Source organism: Triticum urartu, chromosome 7A (genome assembly GCF_056163025.1).
Source record: "Triticum urartu cultivar PI428250 chromosome 7A, HENAU_Tu73, whole genome shotgun sequence".
Taxonomy (NCBI): domain Eukaryota; kingdom Viridiplantae; phylum Streptophyta; class Magnoliopsida; order Poales; family Poaceae; genus Triticum; species Triticum urartu.
In genome coordinates this window covers 41,933,718-41,953,012 of record NC_141879.1, presented here as the reverse complement: position 1 = coordinate 41,953,012, position 19,295 = coordinate 41,933,718, and the positions used below count along the sequence as shown (strand labels likewise).

At 46.8% G+C, this 19,295-nt stretch overlaps 1 protein-coding gene across 1 annotated transcript; it reads right to left on the bottom strand.

The window, feature by feature from the left end:
• Positions 1–11,711: 11,711 nt before the first annotated feature.
• Positions 11,712–12,315, bottom strand: LOC147957483 (uncharacterized). The gene is made up of 2 exons (XM_087537249.1): positions 12,069–12,315; positions 11,712–11,834 (listed from the first exon to the last, which is right to left on the bottom strand). Exons 1-2 carry the CDS (start codon positions 12,313–12,315, stop codon positions 11,749–11,751), a joined length of 333 nt encoding a protein of 110 aa, XP_087393375.1. The 3' UTR covers positions 11,712–11,748.
• Between the last annotated feature and the right edge of the window lie 6,980 nt (positions 12,316–19,295).

The window sequence follows — 19,295 nt, the reverse complement described above, 5'->3', positions numbered from 1 at the left end:
CCATCTTGTCAAAGCATCTATAACTCTATTCTGACTACGATGAAGTTTCTGCGGAATAAACTCCCTGCCAGCTCTTAACTCTTTAATTTCTAGCACTAGATGATCGTACACCGAACGGTCCAAGAATCACTGGAGAAGATAGATAGGGCCATGGACAAGTCAGAGATAACTCTCCCTTCATTGGTTTTCATATCATAAATATGTTTCAGTACACATAAACACAGGAGAGTATGGTTCACACGAAAGAAGATACCATCGATGAATATGTATGACTAGGAGGCATAGGGAACGATTCAAATACGAGATTGAGATCTTGAGCATGTAGCAAGAACCGTTGTGTTGCCATAGCTGCTCTTCTCATGTCTACACTTGCTCTTTACAGAACAAAGCTTCCATTTCCTGGCTTGACAACCGGTATACCTATTTACCAGCGTTCACTGGTGAAGTGGGCTAAAACCAACTCTCGTGTTGAGAGCTCGTCGTGGGCTAAAACAAAGCTTCCACGTTCACGCTTTGGAACACCCTATGGCATAAACAGGGCAACAGATGTAGCTTGCAATTCACGTGACCGATGCATCAAGATTGTTCAGACTGTTCTCCGTATAACCCCTTAGAGTTTCTGGAGTAGCAAACAGGCATGGGCTTATACGAACACGCGAGCAGTGCTTCTCAAAATTTTGTTGAACAAATGAGTGGGTACCTACACTTAATACACGTTTTACTGTGGGAAGAACAATTTGATTTATGATTGCAATCTTAGGAGCTAGGACTCTGGCTGATTACCCAGAATTTTCGAAGAAAATAACATGAGGAATACTTACTCGTTTTCATTCTGAAAGATGACACATGCACCATCTAAGTACCTTTTCCTTTGACGATACAAGGTGCGTTGATGAAATCACCATAAAGTCTCGCGATTGATATAGTTATGTTTTTTTAGGGTCGATAATTAAAGTGATGTTTTAGACCAAGAAGATGGTCGGGGATCAACCACCTCCACTAGCGTGGCATATAATTTATTCTCGTAGTAGTAATAGCAGCAGAAGAAGCAAAAACAGTAGTAGTAGTTTCGGTACTGTGAAGGAGCTTTTGGAGCAGAAACATGGTCGGCTGGGTTCGGCCGGATCGAGGCTGGGTGAAACTTAGCTCGGACGGGTCGTTTTCAGAGGATGGAAGAGCTGGATCAGGCATGGTACTCCCTGATGAACAGGGCTGCATTATCTTCTCCTCTTGCAGGGAACTGTTCTCGTGTCGGGGAGCCCTGGAAGCTGAACTAGGAGTGTGTATGGAAGGGCTATCATTGGCGTTGATGCGATCGGAACTTCTGGTGGCGATCGAGATGGATTCTTCAGTTGCAGTGAAGATGATAAAATCCAGTGATGAAGATAGATCAGTCTTTATCTCATGGGTCTTCGTAAAACTAGTATTACTCACGTTAGTAGAGCTCAAAATAAAGTTAGTAACTCTCTTGCAAACTTTGCTCGTATGGAGGGAAGAACTATAACCTGGCTTGGGTCGGGACCTCCGGAGGCCATTGAGCTTAACTCCTTTGATTGTAATCCTGTGTGAAGTGAGTAATACAAGTTTTCCCGCAAAAAAAAATAGAGGAGTTTTTTTTTGCGTTTCTACAGAAGGAGACGAGCAATCTGTGAAAGTTTTTAATTAAAAATACTAACTTAATTTGATTGTTTCAAGTGTAAGAAATATCGCTACCCTAATGCTACGTGCATTTAGCAACTCAGTTGCAACTAGCCTCCTGTGTGTACTAGAGTACTATATAATTATCTAGAAAGGAGAAAGGACATAGATTGCTATTCTTTTGAGTATGTTTTTCTATAAAAAAATGTTAACACGGTTTACTTATAGTGGAAATTGGGGGTTGCCCTTGCAAAACAAAACACAAGGATTGCTAAAAATTCAATCATTTTCCTTCTCTTAAAACTAGACATCATAAATCGGACCATATGGAACTGCAATAGAATGCACAATCTGTATCAATTTTTTAAACCACTCCATGCCTCTACCCAATGCATCTTATTAAATTTCCCACCTACATTCACATGTCTAGACAACACTTTCCACCCTATATAATTGACCCCCTCTCCACGTGAACACACATAAAACCACATCCATGTTTAGCACTTCCACTAAACTCTACCATCTAGACATTTTCTTATAATAAAAGGTTTCCTGAAAACACGAAAGATGATGGTAGACATAGAATCTAGATGGTATGAGTAAACACGTACGATAAGGAGGCCTAGAGAACGAACAAATACAATTTCAAAACATGTAGTAGGAGTCGCGCCCATTGCTACAGTGTGCTAGTCCCATCTATGCTTGTGCCTTGGAGAACAAAGTGGTATGCTTCAATATCATTATGTCAAGCTACTTCTGTAGCATATCTGGCACCTTAATACAGGTTGCAGTGTGCAAGCGACTGCTTGGATGCTATAAAAATCTTGCATGAACAAACTATGAAGGAGCATACGGTATGGTTCTATGGGAGGCAAAGGGAATATTTTCTTTTTCTGGATAATGGTATGTTTCTGGTAGTAACCGAAAGAACCATTTTGTTTTGCTACTCATCCCTGCATTACCAAAGGCTACATTTTCGCGCTCTCTATATTGCAAAAAAATGCTTTTTATTTATCGAATCTTGAATATCACCTAACAACAATTAGAGCAAGCAAAGGGGCTTGATCCCATTACTTCTCTGTCATGGGACACTAGTTTTCCACCAAGCTAAGTGAGGTGCTTTGTCTCCATAGGTGTACGAACATTATTAAACACTGTTTGGACATTTAAATTCTAATAATTCCAAAAGTTTCGGAAGCGGAGTTTTTCAGGTGCACCCAAATTTTTGGTAACCTCCAGTTACGGGAAAATCCGATTGAAGAAAAAACCCAGTGAGAAGGAGAGGTTGAGACCAATTCAGATTGTTTGTTTCGAGCATGAAAAAGGGAGTACAACATTGAGGCGTACGATCTAGCTAAGTCGGCTAGCCCTCTGTAGTCGTAATTGGATAGAATTATTTGGCTGCTCTCTCCTCCAGAGATTCCTACGATTCATTTAAACTTTTTGATATATTAAACAAGGTTCCCTTAATCTAAAAAGAATGGCCACCCCGAGAAAATGTGTTGAACATGTCACCGTTTTTCTAACTTGATGACTAGGGAAGATGTTTGTGTTCTGAATTGAATCTTTAAGGAAGACCGTGTGTTAAATGTTTAACAGTGTGAATGAGCTTTTGAGTAGAAACATGGTAAACATATGAGAGTTATTTGCAGTTTCTAGGAATGAGATAAGCAATCAATGCAAGTTGATAGAGATACTTAATTTCAGTTTTTCAAGTGTAAAAATAGAAATATCACTATCAAAATGCTCGGCACTTAGAAAAGTAATTACAAGTTACAACTAGCCTCCTTTCTGTGCACTAGAGATGACAAAAACATGCACGTTCCAAGTAGTACTCTGTAATTATCTAACGAAGGAGAAAGGACAAGGATTTTTTTTTTGTTTTTCGAAAGAAGAAACAATGTTTGTCTCTGTTAGTGGACAGGAAGGATTGCTGAAAATGATTTCTTCAATCATTTTTCTTGATCTGAATGCTAGGCATCATAACTCAGGCTATAGGTAATTGAAATAGAACTGTAAATCTTCATGTGTTCTTACAGAAACCACGCCCACCACCTCTATCCAATGCATCTTATCAATTTCCCCACCTACCTTCACATGTCTAGACAACACTTTACATCCTATATATTTGGCCGCATCCTTGTGTGAGCATGCTTGAAACCCCATCCACGTTTTAGACTTCCACATAACTCAGACTTGTAAAAAGTTACATGTAGTGAAGATATTTCACACAGACACACAATCAAGATTATATCAATAAACATATGACTGAGAGGCATCAAGAAAGAAACAAGTACAGGAAATCTCACGTTCAGATGTAGCCAGAGAGGCCGTAGATGCCACGGCCGTGCTTGTTTCATCCATACTTGTGCCTTGGGAACAAACAGTGCTCCCAATCGTTCATGATGCTTATGTGAAACAACGTGTGTATAATATCTGTCCCAGTGATATCGCTTGCAACTCACAAATGACTGCCTAGAGGTTATAAACAACCTACATGAACTGACTATGATTGAGCATATGAGATGTTTCTGAGGGAGACCAAGGGAGGATGTGACAATTTCAGTTGGTTACTTCGAGCATGAAAACGGGAGTACAACTTGGAGGCACACAACCTAAGCTAAGTTGGCTAACATTTTTGTAGTCGGGTTACTTGGTTGCTCTCTTCGCCGAAGATTGCTACGATGATAACTTGATTCCTGTCAACATTTTCATTAATTAATAAGAATTAATAAGCCTGTCGTTGTTAATCTTAGAAAAAAAAGGAAAAACCAACCATCTGGATATATACGGTGGCATACCTACCATCTATATTTGTACAGTTCGGTAGTTATATAGTGCCCTAACCTTTCTTCTTAATATCTAATGTAACCTCCAGTGTATAATGCATATCTGGTGATATGGGCCAGAACATGCTCCCCTGGTCATGGACAATATGATATGTCGGATCTGGACTGGAGGGACAAGATTAATTGACCAGCCTTACTTCTCACGGTCAAAATACAGAAGGCACCGTTATTAAATCTGTAATTCAACAGCAAATCGCATAGCTCTTCGTTCGTATCGCTCTCTCCGTCTCTTGCTCGATAATACTGTTCCGTGCCGCCGCCGCCTCTGTTGGCTTTTGAACTCTACATCAAAACCACCTAGGAACTATGCACGCGTACGCCGATACTGCAATTAGAATTTGGATTCATAGCCTGTTGATTTTAGTGCCTTTCAGTAATCATTGATTACTCATATAAATCATATGCAGCTCGTCCATAGAGCAGTAGTAATGTTAAATGCAGAAGTTCAAGCTTTAGTACCCTGCGTTGTCCTGTCAACGCGTATATAATAACATTCACACCTCTAATACTCCCGATGTGAAACCTCGGCCCTGAAATAATACAAGGTGAGACTGTATTCTTGAGGCCATAGGAAGAGGATGATAAATACTAGGGATGCAAGCGGGTGTCCCGCATAAATAGAGGATTAGTTCAAATTGAACTAAATCTGAGAGGGGTGTTTATAACTAACCAAAATCTACTTTGCCTACGAAGCGGGCCGGGTCGGGCGTCACCCTGCACCCCTAATAAATACATATATGCATTACAAAACTGCGAAACAATCCATTATGGAACTCGAATGAGAGCTCAGTCATTCAGCAGAATAGCAATATTACTGAATATGTAAAAACGATTACAGTACAGTGGAGGACTTGGTTACGATTTTATCTTCCCTTCCCATCTTATCTTTCTAATGGATTATGTTATGTTCTTGTGTGTCTCTTTCTGTCCCCCGTTTTTGTAGCTGTTATCCAAAACAATTAAATTGTCTATCTGCATTCAGGTCTTGAAAGGGAGTTCAGGCCTTCTGTGACTGCAGATCATGCAAAATTTGCAGAGCCAGTAAGCTTTGCCGTGTGTGCCCAGCTTCAGGTATCTCTAAAATTTCAAATTTATATTCTATATTGTTTAGTGTTAACACTACAATATCATCTCTGCTTGTTTCCCCTTCTGTTCTGTATTGTCTGTTGGTATCTGGGTTTAGTTAGCAGCAGTTCATGACTCACTACTAGCTATTTGAAGACAGGGCCGGCCCTGTGTTTCGGGAGGCCCTAGACGAACTCGACAACATGGGCCCTTTAAGTCCTGAGACCATATTTATACGTATGTGTTTGCGTGATACATATATATAACTTCACTTCCATAATACTAAAAGTAAACTTTCGACCACACATCTTTAGTTTGAAATTTGATTACAATAGTTGTTGGACAATGCAAGATAAAACAAACATGACATGATTACCTCAAATAGGAAACAAATTTATTTGCTTCTCTGTATACTTTCACAATCTTCATTGACCTTAACATCTGAATTTTCATGCTCGGGATTAATTCCTTGCCTATGTTCTTCACTGACATCAACAATACTTGAAGATGTAAAATACTTTGTCAAAGAACCCTTCAGTGGTTGAATTTTCAGATGTATTTTTTTCTTTTTTTCTTTTTTCAGCACCCGACAAATGCTTATGCAACATGGCATGCTAATGTCCTAATATTACGAAGCAAAGAGTAGACAACGAATTAGAAATTTATAGATCGGATGATCAGAACCCTAGACATGTACACAGAATGACAAAAAATTAGGATGGTTGAATACATACTATGAAAGATTGAATTAGAAAATTATACATCAAAAAATAGATACTTCATGGGATGAATAGTTTAATATACGTATTAAAGAAACTACTGAAATTAGGGATGGACGAATGGATCAGGAACATCCGAACATGGATATTGGGTACGGACCTGCGTTCGCATACATATGTATTGCCGTATTGCTGGAAGGCCGAGTTGTCGGATTGCTGCGTGCCGTGGAGACAATGAGCGGCTGAGGCACCGAGCGAGGAACGACAGACCGACGGGCAGATGAGACGACGAAGAAGAACCGACGAGCGACGAATGGGAAAAGTCAGATTTTTATTTTTTATTTTTGAGAAGAAAGGGAAAGCCAGACATTTCGATTGATTTGTTTCACACGTACGCGTGCATCGAGCGGCTGTGACTTGCGTGTGCGACGCCTTGCTACGCATTACCAGGCGATCCGATGGACCGTGCCCATCTTGTTTTCTTCCTCTTATAAATTTTCCCTTGTCTATTTTTTTCTGGGCTATACTATATGTGTACTACATCATGGGCCCCCTTCGGCCTGGGCCCTGGGCCGTCGCCCCTCTGCCCATGCCCCAGGGCCGGCCCTGTTTGAAGACAACCAAAAATTCAACCAGGAATGGCCAAACTGACCCAGTGCTACATTTGCACAATCTACAGGCAAGCAATTTTGATCAGAAACGGGAGGCGGATACTCACCCTAGGACAACGAAGGGCTGGACACGCCAAGGCCTGAAGTAGCCGGAGGCCTGGAGCGCGGTATCCTCGGCGACATATGACATGACGAGCCCGATGGACGGGCCGCGCCTATTCGCCCTGTCGACCTGCTGCCACACCCTGTCCATCCGAGGTAGCGTTGGCTGGGCTGTTGTCGACGAGCCGGCCAGCAAGCAGAGCAGCAGGACCAGCGGAAGGCAGGAGAGCTCCATGGCGGATGCTAGCATCGACAGGCAGCAGCAAAGCCAGCGAGCAGCAAACTTAGAAGCACGATGAGGGGATCCAGCAGTTAAATTAGAGATTTTTTACGGTGCATCGTACTACCTTTGGGACCGGGTAGTATTGAATTATCTTGACCGTTGATTAGCTGGGTAGATTGGTCATTTGTTTGTCTCGTAATTTGTAAAATCTCTAGTGTGAGAGCACCCTCGTCAGGCACTCAGGCCTCGCCGTTGCCGTCGTCGGTCATCTGCGGTGACTGTCCAACAATCAATCACAATTCAGAGCTCACGCCATCAGTTGGCCCTAATGGCATTGACGTTGGAGCTGCCGTCATTCTGCACACCATTGTCGCCGCCGCCGGCGACGACAACGAGCATCTATGTTCCGCTTAGTCCGCGACGTCACTAACGCTTCTCGTCATGGGCCATGTGTGAGCATACCTCTTTGCCGAGGTACGTTGTACGTCGAGTCTTTCGCCTAGGCAAGTGTATCGTGAGACGATAGTTCACGTTTGCAAGGAGTTATACTTCCTGTATGGGCAACTAAGCATCACTGGGACGCTCAATGCTTGTGACAACGGGATCATCTGACGTGTTCCGGCGAAATTAGATCGGCGTCTCTGCCCGCTTTTGTGCAGCGGCTGCAGCTGCCGGTTTGATCGTCGGAAAACTATCGGCCGATCACGTATTCGTACTGGTGTATGTGGACATGATCATCAACAAAGGAGGATAGCTTGGCCAGCTTTGTATATGGTGATTTCCTCGGTGCAAAAAATATTGTCGGGCAAGGTCGACCCACTACCTACGCCGGAAACGGATGAATGGTGTCCCGTTAGAAACTTAGAATAGGAGAAGAAAACATATATAGGAGCTTCTGCAAGTAGAGTTTTGGTATTTGTTTTGTGTGTCTTCCAATTTTACCCCTTGAACAAAAAATACTTCTGATTTTGTCTGGTAGTATTGGCTGATCTAGACCATTGAATGGTCGGAAATGAATGGCTCACATTATTTGGATGTACTGTAAAATGTCTCTTAAATTAGCTCGGTAGTTGGTGGTGAGCCGTGAGCGTGATGAGTGTGCTCCAATTTTTTATACTTGGATATGGTTGAAGATGTCTCTGTAAGGGATTTGGGTCATCAAGCAAAGCACGTGTTGAGTGTTTGTACCGGGGAAAACAGAGGAAGATTATTTGTTGTTTCTAGTTATTTTGGTTTATTTTTTATTTCCTTTTGGGCTTGCGGGTCCTGAACACTGTTTGTTTCCATTAGTGGAACCGGGCGTTGCCCTTGCGAAAGAAAATGTAAATATTGCTGAAAATAATGTGTCAAGTTAGTTTTCTTGATCACAAAGCCATTCATCATATCTTAGACTTCAATAGAATGGTAGAATATGCATGTAATAGAAGCAGGGCCACCATCTTTACCTAGTGCATTTTATTAATTTCCTCAACGTGACATGCCTAAATAACAAGTGCCCGCTACTATATATTTCACCTCATTTTCGTGTGAACACGTAGGAAAGCCCATCATCTCCCATTCATTCATCCATGCATTTTACATTTCCACATAACTCTCTCTTCACCATTTTCATTCAATAAGTAGATTTTAGTACAGATAAACATAGGACCTAATGGTGGACCCATGACCAAGATGATGTTAGCATACACGTATGACGGGGAGGCATCGTGAAAGAAACAAATACATGAATCAGTCCTTCCCCACCCAATAGCGATCATGGTGCAACGCCCAAGGAGCACACGCTTCCATTGATAGTTCGACTGCAAACCGTGTAGGTTATGCTTAGGGATCAAGGAGTAGAGTGGGCTTAGGGGCTTGGACCAAGCTACTCCCTCCGTCTAGTTGTGTAAGTCATCTTACGAAAATCAAATAATCCCAAAATACTTAGGCACGGTGCATTAACTTCTACCTCGTTTCTTGTTTCTTAACATATCAACCAATAAGAGATGTGGGTGTGCATGCTTTTAATGACTTGAGACTACCGAACACGACATGCAGTGGATAGTTCATTGCATGCAATGCTATTAATTAGCGAATAAACATTAAGTTCTCTCGTTTTCCCCTCTTCCTTAGTCACGGTGCACAATCTAAGATGACTTATTCACCTAGACGGAGTAAAAATAACCCCGTGCAAGCTTGGCTCGAATTCAGAGTTTCGCAGGCCGAGCCGAGTCGTCATGTTTGACTCATTCCTGCCACTGGCCAAGCCCAACTCGACCGGAGATAGCTAGTTGTCTTTTAGCCCGAACATAGCCCAACATGCCAAGGCCCAAAAACATGTAAACTATGTCCTCAACACCTTGTAGCCTATGTTGTTATACAATGTGTTCACATCGATTGATCGATGTCACTTACTGTATGTTCATGCTTCATGGGTGAGGGCCAATTTTTTTGTTTCGCATCACACTTCTACACAATTGTCTCTTGACCATTTTCATATAATAAGTAGATTTTAGTACACGTAACCATGGGAGATAATGGTGAACACAAAATCAAAACGATGCCAGTAAACAGGTATGGCTACGAGGCATAGGGAAAGAAACAAATACGGTGAGTTCCTCGACACCTAGCATGAGCAGTCATGTTACCACACCCTAAGAGTGCACTCTTTTGCATTGATGATTGAATTTCAAGCAGCGTACTAAACAACATGAGAGGATCGAGTAGTTTTTTTGTTGTGGTCCATAATGACGTGTCGGTACTCGATAGTGATTGAATTAGTAGAGAACGTGGTGAGTATGCTCTGATATCGACCGGGATGCGATTGGAGATGTCTCCGTCAAGGATTTGGGTAATTAAGCAAGCTCGTGTAAAATATTGTATAGGAATAAGGAGCTCTTGAAGCAGAAACATGTGGTGAAACATAGCAATATTATTTATATTTAGCTTTGAGCAACAAGATGAGTAATTTTTGCAAGTTGATAATTAGATAGAAGAGTCATGCTTTGGTACAACCTCCCTCACAAGACATATTACGTTTGGGGAGAGGACCCGATACGAGGCCGGCTCACTAACAGGAACCGAGCAGGCGCAACGACTGGGCCGGCCCACTAACAGGAACCGAGCAGGTAAAGCGAAAGTCACAAAATGCATTGGTGATTGCAGGCGTCGACGACCCGGAGATTCTTGAAACAATTGCGTGTAGGGAGGCGCTTGCTCTGGCACAAGATCTCAATATTCAGAACCTGCTAGTAGCATCAGACTCTAAGGGGGCAGTTGGAGCGATCATCAATAGAAGCCATGGAACGAGTGGAGTTATCGTTACGGAGATTCAAAACATAGCTGTTAATTTGAGTTGTAATTTTTCTTTTGAAGGTCGTGCCGTCAATGTCGAGGCACATAGATTAGCCAAACATGCATTTTCTTTAGGTCCGGGGTGCCACTTGTGGTTAGGCCAACCTCATAACCAACGTTGTATCCCACTCTTTATGGATTTTGCTGAATAAAGCTTGGCTTTTTCCCTCAAAAAAAAAAATACTGGGCCGGGACACTAACAGGAGCCGACCAGCAAGCAGAGCAGCACGACCAGCGGCAGGTGGGAGAGCTCCATGGCCGATGCTGGCATGGACAGGGAGCAGCAAGCCAGCGAAGCAACAAACTTAGAAGCTCAATTTGAGGGGATCGAGCAGTTTAATAAGCTCCGCTTGTCTGTGGTCTGCGATGGTGGTTGGGTTGGTGGGCTGGTGGTGAGCGTGATGAGTGTGCTCCAAGTTTTTGTACTTGGATATGGTTGAAGATGTCTCTGCCAAAGGATTTGGGTCATCAACCAAAATCACGTGCTGAGTGTTTTACATGAAAAACATGGCAAAACAGAGGACGGTTATTTGTCATTTCCATATTCCCTTTTTTTTCTCGTGGTATCTAAAACACTGTTTCTTTTTTTAGTGGGGATTCCCTAGCTGATTTCTGAAAATAATTTCTTCAGTCAGTTCTCTTGATCACAATGGCAGGCGTCATATCTCATATCCCATGAAAACTGAAATAGACTGGTAAAATATGCATCTGTTTATATAGAAACCGGGCTGCCACCTCTATCTGGTACATTTTATTGATTTCCCCATCTACCTTCACATGTCTAAACGACACTTACCCACTCCTATATATTTGACCCTAATTTTGCTTGAATGCGTAGGAAAGCTAGCCCATCATTTCTCATTGAGCCATGCTTTTTTACAATTCCATATAACTCTCTCTTGACCATTTACATACAGTAAGTAGATTTCAGTTCACATAAACACAGGAGATAATGGTAGACAGAAAATCAAGACAATATTAGTAAACAGACGTACGACTGGGAGACATAGGGAAAGAAACAAATACATCGACAAAATCTATCACACCCCAGAGTGGTCATGTTACCATGCCCGAGGATTAGACTCTTTCATTGATGGTTAGACTCCAAACCTTGTAGGCTATGCTTAGGGCTGGTCGAGTCAAGTTAGAGGTCAATCTGCATTAGAGAGCTCAGGTATTATTATATCTCCCCTTTCCATTTTCTTTTTCTAATGGAGTATGTTATCTTCTTGTGTGTCTATTGCCATGTTTATACGCTGTCCTTTCAATCGCTTTATGGACCCCCTTTCCATAGCTGTTATCCAAAATGAGTGAATGGGTCAATGTGCATTCAGGTCATCGAAGGGAGTTCAGGCCTTCTGTGACTGCAGATCACGCAAAATTTGCAGAGCCAGTAAACTTTGCCGTGTGCTGTTTGAACTTTGAAGACAACCAAATAGTCAACTAGGAACGGCCAAACTGACCTAGTGCTTATTTGCATAATCTACAGGAAAGTGATTCGGATCAGAAACGGGAGGAGGAGACTCACCGTAGAGGTCAACGAAGGGCTGGACACGCCAAGGCCTGAAGTAGCCGGAGGCCTGGAGCGCGGTGTCCTCGGCGACGTACGACATGATGAGCCCAATGGACGGGCCGTGCCTGTTCGCCCTGTCGACCTGCTGCCTCACCCTGTCCATCCCAGGCAGCGCTGGCAGGGCCGTCGTCGACGAGCCGGCCAGCAAGCAGATCAGCAGGACCAGCGGCAGGCTGGAGAGCTCCATGGTCGATGTTGGCATGGTCCAGCGGCAGTTTAATTAGCTGCGCTGGTCTGTGGTCCGCGATGGCGATGGCGATTGGGTTGGGTTGGTGGAGAACATGATGAGCGTGCCCCCATTTTTTATGTTGGCGCAGCGGGCTCGAGCACTCGACGGCGATCACCGGAGACACTACAAGAGAGGTGGAGGAAGAACACAGAGAGTTTGCCGGCGCACAAATGCCTCCCCGCACGAACGGGATTTTCTGTTTTTCACCACGAGCACGAACTCATTTTCCTCAGCGATTACACAGGGAGGGAGTGGACTTTATACCCGCGAGCTCCGGCATGCCGGGCCGCGCTCGAACGCACCCACCTGCCACTCGCCACGTCCCGCGTGCACCGGCTCGCGCACTCCGATCGCGCACGCATGCGATCGCCGCGGCCACGCACGCACCCGACGTGGTCCACTCCTCCTCATCCCTCGCTAGCTACCTAGCGCACACACGCGCTAACACACACATGCACACACACCTACACTTGGCCGCGCACGCACGCACCCAAGCTCACTCCGGCTCGAGCCCGACACGGCCACTGCGCGCACGCACGCGCACCGCACGCCGAGCTCGCCACGGCTTATTCCCAACACTCTCCCCCTAAGCCGTGGCCTAGAGGAGGCCGTTGTCCTCGACGGCGTCCGCCACCAGTGCCTGCTCTACCGCCGCCGCCGTCTTGCGCAGCTCCGGGCAGTCGCGTTTGAAATGGCCGCACTCGCCGCACTTGTAGCAGCGGCCGTGCCTGTTGCCGCCGTCCCGCGTCGCCACGCTGCGCACGTCGTCGTCGTCGTCATTCTGAGCTCCGCCTTGACGCCGCTCCCGCGCCCGCCACTACGCCGCCGTGTACAGAAGTTGCCCATCCGCCCGCTCGCCGCTGCTCTGCCCACGGCGCCGCACGCGCTCGTCGAACGCGCGCAGCCGCCCGAGCACCTCGTCGTACGTCAGCTCCTCCAGCACGCAGAACTGCTCAATCCCGGCGACGACAGGGAAGAGACGGTCCGGGACAGTGTCCAGGAGCTTCTTCACCAGCTCCGTGTCCCCCAGCGTCTCCCCCAGCCCTGCAAACCGCGCCGCCATGCCTGCGAGCCGTCCGGCGTACGCGTCCAGCTGCTCGCCCTCCATCTTGATCCGGTCCAACTCGCTGCGCAGCGTCGCCCTCCTCGCCGCGCGCACCCGCTCGGCGCTGACGAATCGCACCGACAGGGAGTCCCATACCTCCCTGGCAGTGGTCTTCGTCGCCACCGAGAGCAACACATCCTCCGACATCCCCTGCAAGATCAGTGCCCTCGCCGTCTTGCACTTCTTCGCGTTCACCGGCGAGTCGCCCGGCGCCACCGCCTCCCACAGCGTGTGGGCATCAAGGATTGCCTGCGCCTTGATCGCCCACACGGTGTAGCCGTCCGGCGCGAGCACCGGCATCCCCATGGACACCGATCCGCCCGCGCTGCCTCCGCCGTGTGGAACCAGCGCCATCGACGCCGGCGACCTCCGTCAGCACGCTCCTTCGCCTCGCTCCCTTACCTCACTCTGATACCAAGTGTTGGCGTAGCGGGCTCGAGCACTCGACGGCGATCACCGGAGACACTACCAGAGAGGTGGAGGAAGAACACAGAGAGTTTGCCGGCGCACAAACGCCACCCCGCACGAACGGAATTTTCTGTTTTTCACCACGAGCACGAACTCGTTTTCCTTAGCGATTACACAGGGAGGGAGTGGACTTTATACCCGCGAGCTCCGGCATGCCGGGCCGCGCTCGAACGCACCCACCTGCCACTCGCCACGTCCCGCGTGCACCGGCTCGCGCACTCCGATCGCGCACGCACGCGATCGCCGCGGCCACGCACGCACCCGATGTGGTCCACTCCTCCTGATCCCTCGCTAGCTACCCAGCGCACACACGCGCTAACACACACATGCACGCACACCTACACTTGGCCGCGCACGCACGCACCCAAGCTCACTCCGGCTCGAGCCCGACACGGCCACCGCGCGCACGCACGCGCACCGCACGCCGAGCTCGCCACGGCTTATTCCCAACATTTTATACTCGGATGTGATTTGGGATGTCTCTGTCAAAGGATTTGGGCCACCAAGCAAAATCACGTGTTGAATGTTGTACTGGGAAAAGCATGGCAAAATAGAGGAGGGTTATTCGTTGTTTTTAATTTGTTTTTTATTAATTTTATTCATTTGTTTTTGGGTACCTGAACACTGTTTATCTCTGTTAGTGGAACTGGACTTGCCCTTGCTTAAGAAAATGTAAATATTGCTGAACTAATTTGTCAAGTTAGTTTTGTGGATCACAAAGCCCGACATCATATCTCAGACTTCATGATAAGTGAAACAAAATGGCAGAATATGGCATGTGTTTATATAAAAGCCGGGCCGCCATCTCTACCCGGTGCATTTTATTAATCTCCCCACCTACTTTCACGCGACATGCCTAAACTACACGGACCCGCTCCTATATATTTCGACCCCATGTTCGCATGAACACGTAGTAAAGCCCATCGTCTCACATTCATTCATCCATGCATTTTACATTTCCACATAACTCTCTCTTCATCATTTTTTACAAAAGGTAGATTTCAATACACATAAACAATACACATGATGGTCGACACATAATCAAGATGATGTTAGAAAACACGTATGACTGAGAGGCATCAGAAAAGAAACAAATACGTGAATAAATCCTTCCACACCAAATAGCGATCATGTTACCACGCCCAAGGGGCACAATCTTTCATTGATAGTTGGACTGCAAACATAGGAGCTCCTAATCGGAGGCTATATCACCGGTTAAGAGCATCTTCAGCCGCGTCCCCAACAGGCCCCTTCTCCCAGGCCACCTTTTGACGCCGGCGTCAAAAAAACGCCCCAGTCGCGCCTCCATGACGCTGAAAAGTGCCGGTTCGGCCCGTTTTTGGGCCCGGCGGTCGCAGGCTGAATCCGACGCACTATGGGGCGATCGGGGGCTCCAGTGTAAGGGAAAAGCGCGGCTGGCCCACGCCGTCAGGTGAAAAGTCAAGTTTCTCTTCCCCGAATCGCCTCGCACCCCTCGCGCCCTCGGCCGCCACTAGCTGTATCCCGGTGCCGCCCGCCGCCCTTCACCGCTAGATAGCCAATCCCCGCCGAAAAAATAGCAGAGGTTCGCCGAGGCAGCCCCTCCACCAGCAGCTGGGCGATTCCGGCCGCCGTTTCCGGCCGCGGAGGGGCAGTTTAGCGGCGGGGTACACGCCCATCGGGCGTAAGGTGTTCGGCGATTTGCCTGCCTCAGCGATGGACTCAGATGACGAGGAAGTGCTAGCCGCTCTGCTGGAGGAGGAAGCCGAGGCCGACGTCCAGGAAGAAGAGCATCTCATGGTGCTCGCCGCCCTCGCCCAGCTGCTGGCGAGCAATGAAAAGCCGCGGCGAGGTGGCTCGGCATCGGGGCGGGTGAAAGCAAAGAACCGGCATCGTCTCGAAGGCTACTACATGGTCTACTCCGACTACTTCGCCGATGCTCCACTTCACGGCGACAAAACATTTCGGCGCTGTTATCGGATGAGCCGAAAGCTATTCCTTAGGGTTGTGAATTCCATCCGGGAGTTCGACAGCTACTTCAAGTGCAAGAAGGATTGCACCGGCAAACTTGGATTCACCTCGATCTAGAAGTGCACGACAACGATGAGGATGCTTGCATACAGAGCTCCCGGTGATTCACTCGACGACTATGAGCGCATGGTGGAGTCCACCAGCATTGAGTGTTTCTACAAGTTCTGTTGGGCAGTGGTGGCAGTGTTTGGACCGCAATACTTGAGAACACCCAATGCGGAAGACACTGCTCGGATCTTAGCACAAAATGCAGCAAGAGGATTTCCGGGGATGCTTGGAAGCATTGACTGCATGCATTGGAAATGGAAGAACTGTCCATTTGCTTGGCAGGGGATGTACAAAGGCGCCAATGGCAGTTGCTGTGTGGTACTTGAGGCGGTGGCCACACAGGACCTCTGGATTTGACACTCCTTCTTTGGTATGCCAGGAACTCACAATGACATCAACGTGCTGCAATGCTCCCCTGTCATTGCGATGCTGGTTGAAGGTCATTCTCCTCCGATGAACTTCGAGGTCAATGGGTGGCACTACAACAAGGGGTACTACCTACCTGATGGCATCTATCCGAGATGGTCTACATTTGTGAAGACTATCTCAAACCCTGTGCCAGGAGGCAAGAAGTCCCACTTTACCAAGGTGCAGGAGGCTTGCAGGAAGGATGTCGAGCGGGCTTTTGGTGTGCTCCAATCTCGATTTGCTGTTGTCCGCTATCCTGCTCAGACCTGATCAGAAGATCAAATGTGGAAGATCATGACTAGCTATGTCATCTGGCCCAACATGATTATCGAGAGCGAGCAGGAAGAGCAAGTGTTTGACACTGAACCATACTACAGGCAGGGTCCTCTAGCCGAAGTTGATCACCAGCTACCGGCAACCTGGACTGCCTACCTTAGTATGCGTCAGGAGATCCGAGACCCGGAGGTGCATCATCAACTGCAGCAGGATCTGGTGGAGCACCTATGGAGGCTCAAGGGCGGCGCCGGGCTCGACATGTGATGAAATATGAGTTTTTATTTGTTGAACTGTATAATTTGTATTGAACTATTTGTTGTTGCACTATTTTGTTGAACTATTTTGATTTTCTGTGATGAACTATGTGATAAAAAAAATATTTTTGTTCATAATTGAACGGCGAACCACGCCGAATATGGGCCGATTCTCGCCCATATGGGGCCTTTATTCGCCAAAAGTGGGTCAAAAATTGGACCAATCTCGGCGCCTGGGGGCGACCTGAGGGCGACGACTGGACGCCCAACCACCCCCAGCACCAATTGCATCGCCGGCTCGCCCCCAGGGGCGATTTTTATGTCTCCTGGGGGGGGGGGGGGGGAGGCAACGGCTAGAGATGCTCTAAGAGTTACAACGCATAGGGGCGCGCGGGCATGGGCCCGCCCTTGAATCGCCAAGTCTGTTCCTCGCTAGCATGAGTTGTACCCGTTGTTTGTTCGTTCACACAGCGGCACAGGGGCACAACTTGCCTTTTTTTTCACTCATTCTGTAGAAATCTATTGGTCTAGGGAGGGAAAACATGACTGGCTTTTCTAGTATTTAATCAAAATCTGGTCTAGGGAAGTTTTTAAAAATTTGTGAATCAAAAAAATGTACATGGGTTTGGAAAAACTCAAGAATTAGAATTTTTTTTTTGCGAATTTACAAAATTCATGATTTAGAAAAGTTCATGAATTTGAAAAGGTTCGTCGATTCTGAAAAAAATCAGAAATTTGAAAAAAGTTCATGAATTTTGAAAAAACTTCACCGATTTTGCAAATAAACTGCTAGCAGTTTGAAGACAACCAAGAAATATCAATTATGACAACTAAAAAAGGATCTGGGTCATTAAGCAAAATCACGTGTTGAATACTGGAAAAACATTTCAAAACAGAGGATGATTATTTGTTGTTTACCTTTTCTTATTCTTTTGGCCCCGCTTGGTTCGTGGAGGTTGGCACGCGCCGCCGGAGCAAGAAAGGGGTGAGGCATCAGCGGCAAAGGCTGCGACTGGGCCAGCCGTCCGAGGCCCCAGTCCCACCAGCGATTGAGTGGGCTGCCGGCATAGGCGGCGAGCGATGGACCGCCGGAACGCCCACCTCGATGGACGCGGAGGAGATGGGTTGGATCTTGCCGGATAAGCCGGTGAACCGTGCCCTCCAACGGGGACATCGCCATGGCCTGGAGCATCTCGACAGTGCAGTTCCTGCCGAGGCAGAGCATGACGACCGCCGTGATAGATCGCGCATGGCGAGGTGGTGGAGGTGGCCGAGCACCAAGAGTGCCCGGCGGTTGAGGCAGAGGAGAGAGGAGTGAGACAATGGCCAGGAGGGCGATGAGCAGCAGGTAGAGCGGCAGTTTGGTCGCACGGGCCCTGGTTTTGTCGATGGCGTTGAATTTTTTTTATACCAGGAATTTGTTGGAGCTTGGTAATATACAGGTGTAAAATATTACGGGGCCTTTGTGGTAGCTGAAATACTGTATGCTTGTGTTTTTTTTTGAGGGGTAATCGCAACTTTATTAACTTAAAAGTGGTCTGGGACCTCGTCCGCTACAACATGTAAAATGCAATCAGAGGGAAAATTAGGGAAATAATCTGAAGTCTTGTTGCTAACACCCTCTTTAGCTAAACCATGCGCCGCTCTATTCGCCTCGCGACGTACCCAAGTGACTTTGAACTCCTGCCTTGTCCGCAGCAGCTCCTTCGTCTCCTCGACCAGTTGACCCATAATCGAGAGGTTCTTATCTTCCCCATTTAGCATGGTCACCACCTCCTGGCAGTCTAACTCGACGTGAAGACGCTGGATGTTCATACTCAGCGCCAGTTGCACTACACTTCTCGTTGCTAGCATCTCAGCAAGTTGGGGGTTAACAGTACCCGGGAAGAAAACTTTTTTTAAACTTTTAATCATAATTTTCCTTTAGTATACATATATACTAATATACCCACTCTAAACGCTCATATTTTTTTACGGAGAGAGAGGGCATCTACAACCGGACTAGGCAAAAAATCTGGCAGTGACCGGCTAGTCATCAAAATTTCTCATCTACATCCGAATACCCTATATTAGAAATCTTAAATTCATATAAAAGAATGCAAAGAAAAAAAAATCACGAACTACGTAGATCAACTACCCTAGTCCTCTTCGGAGATGTCCATTATTTCTGTGTCCGTCTCTAGGTACATGGGCATCAGCCGCAACTCCGGTTCCTGCGGCACCTCCGCGTCGGCCTCCACATCCATCTTCGCTTCGACCACATCAAAGAGCGCGTCGGTTGCTGCCCGTTTCTGCCGGTTGGCCTTCACATAGGCATCATTTTGGATGGACTCCAGGATGGCCTGCTGCTCTGCCATCTCGTCCGCTTGGGCGCACTACAAAAA

Bases quoted from the DNA above. Each gene is read 5' to 3' on its own strand.
- LOC147957483 (XM_087537249.1), bottom strand. From the start codon at position 12,315: ATGCCAACATCGACCATGGAGCTCTCCAGCCTGCCGCTGGTCCTGCTG. The intron at 11,835-12,068 runs GTGAGTCTCCTC...TTTGGATAACAG, and splicing joins GCCCTTCGTTGACCTCTACG to CTATGGAAAGGGGGTCCATA.